Source organism: Nyctibius grandis, chromosome 11 (assembly GCF_013368605.1).
Source record: "Nyctibius grandis isolate bNycGra1 chromosome 11, bNycGra1.pri, whole genome shotgun sequence".
NCBI classification, from domain to species: Eukaryota; Metazoa; Chordata; class Aves; order Nyctibiiformes; family Nyctibiidae; genus Nyctibius; species Nyctibius grandis.
In genome coordinates, this window is record NC_090668.1 from 6,339,574 (window position 1) to 6,351,456 (window position 11,883).

An 11,883-nucleotide genomic window follows, 5' to 3' on the forward strand; every position below is an offset into this window, starting at 1 on the left:
CAGTGGCAAGGCAGGTCCCCATCATCCAAGCCCGCCCCGATACTGGGAGCCAAGGCGGCCAGGACAGGGCGAGGGTGCCTGCTCGTGACCTTGCCGTTGCAGGCAGCAGCGACTCCATCGTTTATTCCATTAGCTCCGACTTCCCTCTCTAACCGGATTAGGGGAGAGTCTATAAAAGCCAGGCTGGCAGGAGGAGAGCGGGGCTCGCAGAGCCGGGTGCGGGAAATGAGGAGCAGGGAAATCGCATTACTGCTGCCGGCAGCGTCTGGCAGGGGGCTGGCAGGGGTGGCCGGGGGACTGGCAGGGGCAGCTGGGGTGCTGGAGGGGCTGGGTCCGGCAGGCACCGCAGCCAGGAGTGGCACTGGGCAGCGAAGTGGCTTTTAGCATCCCTTTGTGCCCCCAGGACCTGGGTACCCACCTCCTGCCCGCCCGGGGAAGGGGAGAGAGGGGTTGAGCTGGGCACGGACTGGCTATTTCCACCAACACAAGTGTGAAGGACTTTATCCTCCTCCTCCTCCTCACCGTGTCGGTCCAGTGCTGGTTCACGCCAGGGATCCCCTCTCTGCCCAAAGCTCCCCTTGCACCTCGCAGAGATTAGATGAGTGTGGCCAACCCACAGCCCTTTCCCATCGCCCCGGTCCTGGTGGCATATTGGGGATGAAGAAGGGGGGACAGGGGACATGCAGAGGGGTGAGCCCTGTCCAGGTGTCTCCTCCTTGCAAGGAGCTGCCGCTGGCACTGCATCCACCCACCCTACAGCCCATTGCCTCTCCCTCCCCAGAGACCAGCGGCGTTCCTGACCCCCTCCGGCAGCGATGCCCTCCCCAGCCTGGACCCTGCTGGCGTGCTCGAGAGGGGCGAAGAGCTGCGGGCAGCCCCCATGCGCCCATTTCACTGCCAGGTAAGGAGCCACGAGAGCAGCCGGTGATGCCACATCAGCATCCTGCCCGCGGCATCGCCCTGCCAGCCTCCACAAAGGCGAGCACCCCACCTCGTAACGGGGAAAAACTGCCGTAAACCCCAAATTTTCATCTCTCTTCCAATGGATTTTATCCGTAGCCTGGTCATACCGATGATTTCTTGTGCTGTGCCCATGGAGGACCCTTTCTGTCAGTGCCTGCATCCCTGGTCCCTGGCTGTTTCGGGGTGGCACAAGGGCTGGAGAGTGGGGACAGCATCCTATCGCCTTGCTGGGAGCAGCGCCCACTGGAGCAACCAGTTTTGATCTGATTGCTCAATCCCAAATCCATTTAGCAAATTCTCTCCTGTTACCATTGCATTACGTTGGAGACCCCAGGCACCTCCAGCTCCTACCTTTGGGCTCCAGGAAAAATAAAAAAAAGCAGCTGCTCTCCTCCTCCTCCAGCCCTTTGTACTGATAAATGGAGCCTTTGGATGAATTGAAACCCAGCCCTCGTGGTCCTAATATCTTCCTGTACTTTAAGCCATCTGGCTTTAAAAATAACAGGTCGTTAAACCTCAATTCTGCTTATTAAATAGCTGGGAGGGGAGGGACGGAGGGGCTCTGAGCTGCCCAAAAGCCCGATTATTTCCCTGGCAGTGGCTGCCCAAACCCCACCTTCGACCCCATCCCTCTCCCTGCAATTCATGCCGCAAAGCAGGAAGAAAATTAGCCATTAAAAACACCCCAAACCATAAAAATACAGAAAAGCTAATGTTTTTTTTCCTCCAGCTGTTTTAATTCCTCCAAACCACTGAGCTTTATTGCTTCCCTTGCCGTGGCCGTGACGGCTGCTTTATGCCCAGCCTAATAGCAACCTGTAATGGGGTGTGCGGAGGCAGGTACCCCAGCACAGCTTAAATGTGATGAGGTCCAAAATGGGTGGCCCAAATCGCCCCGGGGCTCCAGAGAAACCCCAGCACCCTTCAGACCTGCACAGGATCCAGCCCCGGCATCACCACAACGCATTTGCACCCCTGGCTTTGCTGTTTGCTTGCGCTGACGCCCCGAGAACCCTCAAATCCAGCTCGTTTCATCCTCACCAGAGCATCCCTGCGTCGATAAAGCGAGGGAGGGTGGGAAGTGATCTCAAAGGATGCTTCCAGCATCTTATTTTAAAGCCTGAGTGGGACAAGGGTTTGCACAAGCCCTGGGCACATCCTGCCCTGCCCTTTTTCTGCCTAAAAAATGCTAGAAAGCATTGCTGGTAGGATTATAATCCCCCCCACCAGCACCCTTTGACAGCTGTCTTCTTTCTCTCAGTTTTTTTTCCCTCCCCCCCCTAAAGCACACATTATTTTCACTCCGCTTGCGTGGCAACGCGGGGGATTCGCTTGGAAAGCCCATCTCCTGCCAGGCTGGGGAATGAGGGCTGACACCCTACTAATGGGGCGGGTGTGCGGGGGGGAGCCAGGACATGACAGCGGGGTCTGGGGGGGTCTGGGGGGGAGCTCTGAGCTGATCACAGCCCTGTCACTTCTTCCCACTGCGCTGTGGTTGATCAAACCCGGATCCCCATCCCTGCCCTGCGGCTTTTGAGGTCCTACTCGGGATCTGCTCGTTAATATTGTCATTAAAAAGGTGTGTGGGGGGGGGAGGAAAACAAAGCGATGAGGAATATTCTCAGGGATGGGGTAACCCTGCCCTGCCCTGGTCCCACGGAGGCAGAAAACCTCCGCGTAGGTTTTGTGGGACATTAAACCCCCACACACCCCTTGGGCTTACCAAGGCTTGGGGCTGGTGTCTGCAGGACAAGCTTTCTGACCTTAGGTGGAGGTTTACACTGGGCTCAGCCTAACCGTGTTTTCCTCCCCCTCTGCCCTCTCGCTGAATAGATTTGCGCCTCTCACCAGCCGATGAATAATTTACGAGCAGCACTTAACGATTAGGGGGGCGGTTTGCTCCAACCTCTTCAAACATTTGCTTCTCTTCAAGCCTTTCTTTCCCCTGCTCCCACCACCCGTATTTCCCTGACCTGTGGACATGGGGGATTTCATGAGCCAAAGGGCCTCTTGTGAGGCTGGGGCAAGTAAATGTAATTCCTTTTTTTCCTTGCTGGCATTTTATTCCCTTTACTGGACCCATTTCCAGCTGCTGGGTGACTTTCGAGGAGGATGAGGGCTCCTGCACCCACTGAGTGGGGTCTTCTGCCTTGGCGAGCAGGGATGGACCCCCCCAGCACAGATGAGGATGCTGCAAGGGAAAAGGGTGGTGCATGGGATGAAGGTCCTGTGAGGGGTGAAGATGCTACAAGGGGTTAAGGTGCTGCAAGGGACAAGGGTGCTGCGAGGGGAGAGGGGGCTGCAAAGGCTGAGGATGCTGCAAGGGAAAAGGATGGTGCATGGGATGAAGGTGCTGCAAGGGGTGAAGATGCCACAAGGGGAGAGGGTGCTGCAAGGGACAAGGGTGCTGCAAAGGGAGAGGGTGCTGTGACAGATGAGGGTGCTGTGAGGGGAGAGGGGGATGTGAGGGGAGAGGGGGATGTGACAGGTGAGGATGCTGCAAGGGAAAAGGATGGTGCATGGGGTGAAGGTGCTGCAAGGGGAGAGGGTGCTGCAAGCGGTGAAGGTGCTGCAAGGGGTAAAGGTGCTGTGAGGGGAGGGGGGCTGCAAAGGCTGAGGATGCTGCAAGGGAAAAGAATGGAGCGTGGGATGAAGGTGCTGCAAGGGGTGAAGGTGCTACACGGGCCAAGGGTGCTGCAAGGGACAAGGGTGCTGCAAAGGGAGAGGGTGCTGTGACAGATGAGGGTGCTGCGAGGGGAGAAGGGGATGTGGAGGATGAGGATGCTGCAAGCGAAAAGGATGGTGCACGAGGTGAAGGCGCTACAAGGGGTGAAGATGCTGCGAGGGGAGAGGGAGATGTGAAGGTGGAGGATGCTGCAAGGGGAGGGGGTGCTGTGAGGGGAAAGGAGGGTGTGGAGGATGAGGATGCTGCAAGGGAAAAGGATGGTGCACGAGGTGAAGGCGCTGCAAGGGATGAAGGTGCTGCGAGGAGTGAGGGGGCTGCGAAGGCTGAGGATGCTGCGAGGGGCCGCAGCCCCATCTAGCGTCAGCCCCGCCGGGCCCCCCTGCACCCTGGCACAGCCTGTGTTGCCCGGAGAAGGAGACCCTCATAGCTCTAAAACTCCCCAGGAGAAGTCAGGCTTCCCAAACAAGATTTATTTTATATTCTTTTGAAGCTGCAAGTTGAGCGCCAGCCAAAAACCCACCAGCAGCTGCGACCACAGCCGGGCTCTGGTTTGGTACCCAGGGTCGCTGGGCGAGGCTGGGATGCAGGCAGGAGCGGGTGCAAGGCTGGGCTGAGGATGCTCCGCTCTGCCCTGGCCTCGGGGGAGGCTCGGTTAGGTTTGCAGGCGAGCTGGACACCCATGGGTGCCCCAGCACCCACAGGCGTGAGGCTCAGCGTGTGTCGGGCTGGGTGGGGAAGGGCAGGTTTCCCCAGCACACCCGTTACGCAGGATTAAAGCAATTAATAAACCAGACCCATAAATCAGCTAATGCGACCCCGGATGATATTTATGCCCGTCTTACTTCTCAAGGAGATTAAGGATTCAGCAATTTCCTTCCCCTTTTATTTAATTAGCTTTTCACCCTGGTGACGATGAACCCGGTGCACGAAGATGCTGCGCTGAGGGTGGGTCCCTCGATGTCCCCCTCTGCATGACACCAGGGTGTGGATGGGGGGACCCACATCCAGCAGTCGCAAGGAGGGGAGAGAGGCTCTTGATGGGATTTAGGGCATGGCAGGAGCCTCCCAGCCACCCCAAACCTGGCTGCGATATCCCTAGTCCCTGCTTCCAGCCTGGTGGCTGAAGGGTTGCTGGGGGGAGAGTAAAAGCAGCTGGAAATGCTGTTTTCTTGGGGACGAGATGGGGCGAGATGGGATGGCAAGGCGGGGGGTAGAGGGATGTGGCTTTTGTAGGGCAGTGGAGGGTGCTGGAAGGGCAGGGACCCAAGGGCTGAGGGGTGAGGGAGGCTGGGATGGGTTGGGGGGGTTGCAAAGGGTCCAAGGGTCGTGGTTACATTGCAAGAGGGTTTTTTGGAGGTCCTGGCTCCAGGCAGGGCTGAGACAGGGATTGGGCTTGGTGGGGTTTGCATGTGCTTCTCCTGCTTCGGTCTGGGTGGCTGCGGGGGTGGCTGCAGGTAGGGGAGGACTGGGAACCCCAGCAGTGAGTAAAATCAGGGGGAAAAGAGAAAACTGGCTCCAAAAATCACATTTGGGGTGTGCTTGGGGGTGCGTGCGCTGGCACGTGTGTGCCCTTGTGTGTCCTGCTCCAACCCAGCCCTGGTGACACCACTAAACTCTCGATGCACATAGCACAGAAGGGCTCATCCCTCCTCGTTGAGTGATTTCTCAGCCCTTCCCGGTGCTAATTAATGAAGGATGGGGCCCGATGGCCGGGGGGGAGCTGCTCAGGGTGGTGGGTGCTGAGGGCAGCGGGTGCCGCACGGCTCTGGGTGCAGTGGCTTGGGGTGCTGACGGATTTATGCTCGCTGCTGGGAGTTTTTATCAGCAAATCGAGTCAATATTTAAGCCAAGGTGAAAATGGATGGTCACAGCGCCGGCAATAAACCTGCTGCCAGGCCAAGGGCAAGGCACGGCAGCGCCTGGCGCCGGGGGGTGATGGGGGTGCTGGGGTGTTATCCCCCTGCAGCCGCTTCTTTTTTGAAGCCCAGGGGATGAAAATGCTTTGAGGGCACTTAAAAAGCAGGAGGTTGGGGGGAATGTCTTTAACTTGGGTCCCAGGTATAGACTTTAAAAGGTACGTTGGGAAATCAGGCTCTGTGGGGAGCTGCCAAGTCTCGCACTGGTACTGGGGGTTTTTGTGATGTTTCTCTGCTTCTTCACATCCCCGGCTGCTGGAAACGTGTTTATCTTCAAACACAGATGAGGATGTTTTCTTAGAAGGAAAAAAAAACCCAGAAAAGACCCAGCCATAAGCTGTTTCCCTCATTTTTGGATCTCAGGAGGGGGATTTTTTAGGCCTGGCCCCGGTTTGTGATCAGAGGTGAGCAGCAGCTTTGGGGAACAACCCGTCCTGGGACACCCAACCTCCTCCTCCTCCCTTTCCCCCTGGTCACCATCACTTGGGGACATCAGTCCGGCTGTCCCCATCCCTCCCAAAAGCAGCCCCGTGGGAGAAAAACTGTTTTGCAGGAGCCAGGAGTTGATTCAGCTGGAGTTTGCTCTCCAAAGTCATCCCACTACTTCTTAGCTGCCACTTTTCTTCTTTTTTCCTTTTTTCTCTTTTTTCCTTTTTTTTTCCTTTCCCTTTGAGCAAAATAAACCACCAGCGACTCGCAGAGGAACCACAGTCCCTGCTGATGGCACGACTGCTTTCTTCAGCCTTATCTTGAAGCAGCAGGCAGGCGGGTGGGATCTCGAGGAGCTGTCGTCTCCCCACCGAGCATCTCCCCTCGCCGAGTAACTCGGTGTAATCCAGAGGCTTTTATTGCCTTGTTCGACACGATATCAGCAGCCGGCAGCTGGGCTCGGAGCAGGGTAGCGATGGTAATCGCCCACCTTAAAACCATCGTGGTGCTTGGGATGGGAACAGAGGACTTGGTGTCTCTATTAAATGGAGCTCGGCACAGATTAAGCGCTTTTCGATGCAATCCAATTAACTCTTAAATTGAATTGTAATGCTTTGGGTAATATACCCACCCCCAGCCCAGCCCCTCCCCTTGCCCTGTGCATAGGAAGGGAGTTCAGCCTTGGTTCAATCAGATAAAACCCGGTTTATTTGCTGCCTGTCGTCAGCTGGTTCATCCTACCAAGGGGTGCAGGGAGCGACCTGGCTAAAAATCTCTATATTTCCCCTCAAATTCCTCAGGGATTGGGGTTCCCCAGGGAAAAACATTGATTTTGGAAGTAAAAAGGAGGGGGGAAAAAAAAACAGTTGCCCTCCCACATACATTCCTGAAGATGGGTTTGGGTACCAGTGTCCCCCCAGGGAGGGGCTGGGGGCAGCGCGGACCTGCCCTTGCCTCCCAGCCCCACATCCCGAGGGGATGGGGCAGGTTGATGGGAGCATCGGGCAAAGCAAAGTCATTACGTGCTGATGGTTTCGTGAGCTTTTGTTACAGAAAAGAGGGGAAAACGGGATTTTTTTTTTCCCCTCTGATCTTCCTAAGCTGCCGCAGCAATATTTTTATTTTTCCTCAGATATGTAAATCTGAGCTTATCCCATCTTCATAACAATTAACGAATTGGGCTTAATACTCACCCGGGGACGTGTTATTTAGTGGGCTGGAGGGGGATTGTGTTGCAGAAGAGGCTGGTGCGCTGCCAGGGGCTCCAATGCCTCCGTGCTCACAAGTGAAACGAGTTGGCCTATCCTCAGCCTCTCTCCAGGGTGCTTTGCTGTCCCTTCCCTGGCCAGGGACGGGGTCCAGCCCTGCCATGTAGGTGCAGCATCCTCTGGCACCCCCTATTTTTGGCCCCGTTGGCTCCCCCGCTCCCTCCCGCTGTGGTTTATTGCCAGCCTCCCCTCTCCTCGCTTTGCTCCGTGCTGCTCCGTCTGGAGATGAATCGATTCCAGCATCAAAGCTTCTCGGAGCAATTTGTTAAGTAAATAATAAAAAAAAAAGAAATAAATAAAGCAAACTTGGCCTAAGCAAATATGGGGAGGGGGGGGGCGGCTAGTCGGGGCGGATGAAAGGCTCGGAAGGCAGGGGAGGCTTCAGAAGCTTGGAAATGAGAGTTTCAAAGCTTCCAACATTTCAGACGCGAATTCCCAGCCTTTCATCCCGGAGCCCTGCGGGAAGGAGAGGCACAGCCATCCCCGGGTGGATCTGAGATTGGAGATGGAGGGGAAAAATGTGCCCAAATACTCTGCCCCAGTCCCCGGCGGTAGCACTGGGGTGATGCTGCCTGCTGGGAGTGGGAGCTGGGCCAAGCCTGGGCAGAAATACGGGTGGCTGAGCTGGGATTAAAGGCTGGGGATGGTTTTCCAGGTGTTATCCAAGCCTAGAAAAGCCATGGTTCAAGGCAGCGCCTGCCAGGGCAAGCAGGGCAAGCAGGTGCCCAGCCCCGGCGAGCCAAGCGCAGCCCCGTGCATTATTGATGGAGCAGATAATTGCGTGCTCCCCACCGGCTCTTTGATGAAAAATTGATGGCACAGGACGAGGTAGCGAGGGGCTCCATCGAGTGACACCGGCCCCTTTGGTCCTTAGCAAACACCGAAGGAGAGGGGGATGCAGGATGCCGAGGGAGAAGAGCCGCTGTGGGTACCCTGAATGGGGGACAGGAGTGAGGGACCCGTTCGAGCACCCAACATCTCCATCTCCATCTACCTGAAGGGAGGTTGTAGCGCAGTGGGAGTCGGCCTCTTCTCCCAGGCAACCAGCGATAGGACAAGAGGACACAGCCTCAAGCTTCGCCAGGGGAGGTTCAGGTTGGACATTAGGAAGCATTTCTTCTCAGCAAGGGTCATTAGCCATTGGAAGGGGCTGCCCAGGGAGGTGGTGGAGTCACCATCTCTGGAGGGGTTTAAGGAAAGACTGGACATGGCACTTAGTGCCCTGGTCTAGTTGACAGGGTGGTGTCAGGGCAACGGTTGGACTCGATGATCCCAGAGGGCTCTTCCAACCTGGTTGATTCTGTGATTCTGTGACGTGGGGTCCTCAGAAGTTAATTGAGTGTTTGAAACATCAGAGGAGTGTGCTGGGAGGGGAGAACATTTCCATGTCCACATCCAAGGCGTGGAAATGTGGTGTTGTCACTGCCAGAGCCACCTGACCACGCTGGGAAGCGGTTGTGGCTGCCACCGAGTTGACCTCCCTGGGTCTGCGCAGGCAACAGCGGCTGAAACGGGGCTGGGGACGGGGAGGGAGGTGGGACAGAGGGGCTGGGGATGGTGGGGGGCTGGCATCCCAAAGGCGGTGGGATGGGTGATGGCGGGAGGGAGGCTAAAGGGGACGGGACACGGGTGCCCGGGGGAGAGGCAGCGGAGCCTGGGATGCCCCAGCTGGGTGCAGCCGGGGGATTTGAGACGCTGAGTTGCTGCAGGGAGGAGTTGTTAAGAGGAGGGTTGTGTTGTAGCAACAGCCGCCCATGTGCCGCTCTGCTGCCAGCCCCTGCGCCACATAAATCCCTTTGCCAGCAGAGAGGGGCTGGGAAAAACACCTTTTTCTCCCGTCGCGACCCCTCGTTGCATGGCCGTAAGTCCCTTAGCTGGTTTCTCGGGCGGTGGCACGGGGACGGGATGTTTGCTGGGGGTGGCCAAGCTGCTGGGGAGTTTGTTTGAGGCAGGCAGAGCCTGGCAACCCGCCGGCACGCAGGGCTGCCTGCCGGGAGCGGGGTGCTGGAGGCACCCCAGGAGCAGGGATGATGCTCTACTACAGACCCTTCTCCTCCACTGTGAGTACCGGGGTGGGGATGGGGACAACACCGTGTCACTGGTTGCTTTCAGCCAAATTTCCACCCAAGGGTGCATGGCTCAACGGTCCAGCCATGCAATGATGCTCAGAGCCAGGCGCTGAGTGTCCTCTTCCTCAGGAGAAGGTCTCCCAGCCCTGTGGCCACACCGTGTTGCAGCCGAGCCCCAAAGAGAGGTGCTTGAAGCACCTCAACTAGAGGGTTTTGGGGCAGGGCTGGATCCTGACCCTGTGGCAATAATGTTTTGCCCCAGGTGAAAGCCAGGAGAGCTGCCCCCAGCTGTGGGGAAGGGGCTGAAGGAGCTCATGGCTCCCTCTCGGAGGGTTTTTCCCCAGCCTGCTCCTCATCCTCACCCTCCGCTCTGATGTCTCCTGCCAGCTCCACCGAGCCAACGTGTCCCTCCCGGCGGCTGACGCCGTGGCCAGCATCCTGCCTGGGAAGCAGCTGTTCCCACGTGGGACGGGAGTGCTGGCGGAGGAGCAGAGGTATGGGGGCCATGCCGGCTTTACAGCCCCCTCTTGAGTTCTCCAGCCCATCCTTGGGGTGGTTTCCTCCTTCTTCCATTCTCCGCATGTTTTCCCCAGCAGCTTCTCCTCCTGCCCCATCACCGCCCACCTTCCTCCTCATCCCCTCCAGGCTCCCACCCTTCCTGCACCCCCATCCCCACCAGCACTTGTCTTGCTCCCACCCCAGCACCCCAAATAAGCTCCTGTCTCCAGTGGATGGTTCCTCGGCCAAGGCTTTGCCGGTGTTTCTCCATAGGTCCCAGGAGATCATTGGGGATCACCAGGAGCCGGTGAGTGATGAGGAGACCAGAGGAGAGGGGGACATTGGGGCACTGGGGGGACAGCAGTGTCCCCACGGCAGGTCCTGGCTCCCCTCAAGGCCAAAGCCAGGCTGCTGTGGGCTCTACACTGCCGGTGAGTTGAAAGCTGGGGGGGCAGCCCCTGAATTTGGCTGGAGGGGCTTTATCTTGGGCATGAACCGAGTGAGTCTGCGATGAAACAGCCCTCGAGCAGATGGGGAGGAAGGAGGCAGCACCTGCCCCCCCTTTCCCCCCTTCCCAAGGTTGTGTGATGTTGCTGCACCCCCTCCCCATGCCCTGCTCCCACCCAAGGCCCTTCCCAAGGCTGAGGGAGCTGGAGGCACGTGGCTCCCCACGGCCAAGGTCCCTGCTGCCAGGATCCTTGCTGCAGCCCAGCGTGGCAGGGAGGGTTGCAGGAGGGTCGGCTGGAGCCATTGCAGGGCTCTGCCTGCAAAGATGTGAACTCTCGGGGAATTATTTTCCCCCAGCATCACCCAGCAAGGAATTCCCCAGCCACAGGGGTGCTAAGAAACCCCCAGGCTCATCTGCATAAAGCATTGACCCCTCCATTATTCTTTGCTGCCTCCCTTCTTTTAAAGACCTGCAAAGCCCCATAAAGCTCAGAGCTTGAGGTTGACCCCCAGCTCTGACACTGCTCCACGCCACGTCCTTGGGAGAGTTGCTTTTCCCCCAAGGGGGTGGTAGGAAGAGATGGGGAAACGCGGTGGGGTCTGTGGGGTGGAGGGAGAGGTGGGCAGGTGGAGAGAGGAAGGTTTGGAGGGACAGGAGAGAAGGATGGATGGCTGGATGGATGGAAGGATGGATGGTGAAGGGAAGGATGGATGGGTGGAGAAGAGATGGATGGATGGATGGTGAAGAGAAGGATGGATGGGTGGAGAAGAAAAGGATGGATGGATGGTAAAGAGAAGGATGGATGGGTGGATGGATGGAGAAGAGAAGGGTGGATGGACGGAGAAAAGAAGGATGGATGGGTGGAGAAGGATGGATGGGGAAGAGAAGGATGGATGGGTGGATGGATGGGGAAGAGAAGGGTGGATGGATGGAGAAGAGAAGGATGGATGAATGCAAGAGGAGGGGGAAAACTGGATGTTTCTGAGCTCCTCCATGATGGGTCTGACCTTCAAGACAAATACCCTGAGCTGAGTTCTTGGTTTGGGGAAAGCCCAGGTGGGCAGCGGGGTGCCAGGAGCTCTGCTCTGGGCTGGCAGGAGGTGGGCAGCTACCGCCTGGCACTGAAGCGGATGGCTGGGGACCTCCTGTCCCTGCGCCAGCACGTCACCAGCCTGGAGGTGGAGAACAGGCACCTGCGGCACAGCCTGGCCTCACAGGAGGAGCTGGGCCACACTCTGCTCGCCGACGTGGACCTGGATGTCATGACCCGGGAGGAGCTGCTGGACAGGCTCGGTGCGTGATGGGGAAGAGAGGGAGGGTGGAAACTGGGGGACCCCTCTCCCTGGCACAGCGGAGGGGACCTCGCCGTCCCCTGGCCAGGTGATGAGGACGTGGCACGCACTCTTGCAGCCACCCTCAAGCGCAAGCTGGTGGCTGGCACGGTGGAGATGAGGAGGCTGAAGGACCACGTCCAGCAACTGCAGAATGAGCTGATCCGGGTACGGCTGCTGGCAGGAGTGGGCAAGGGCTGCCTGGGGGACGGGGCGTGGGTGGAGGAGCAGGAGGGCAGCAGGGAGAGCATCACAGCACCCCTGTAGCCAAGCAA

At 57.8% G+C, this 11,883-nt stretch overlaps 1 protein-coding gene across 1 annotated transcript in view; it reads left to right on the forward strand.

The window, feature by feature from the left end:
• Positions 1–11,883, forward strand: part of CCDC33 (coiled-coil domain containing 33) — a 43,787-nt gene that overhangs the window by 29,974 nt on the left and 1,930 nt on the right. Inside the window, exons 13-18 of the mRNA XM_068410739.1 lie at positions 782–901; positions 9,719–9,825; positions 10,103–10,192; positions 10,233–10,260; positions 11,375–11,570; positions 11,688–11,776. Of these exons, the coding sequence (XP_068266840.1) occupies positions 782–901; positions 9,719–9,825; positions 10,103–10,192; positions 10,233–10,260; positions 11,375–11,570; positions 11,688–11,776 (630 nt within the window). The remainder of the gene's footprint in view (positions 1–781; positions 902–9,718; positions 9,826–10,102; positions 10,193–10,232; positions 10,261–11,374; positions 11,571–11,687; positions 11,777–11,883) is intronic.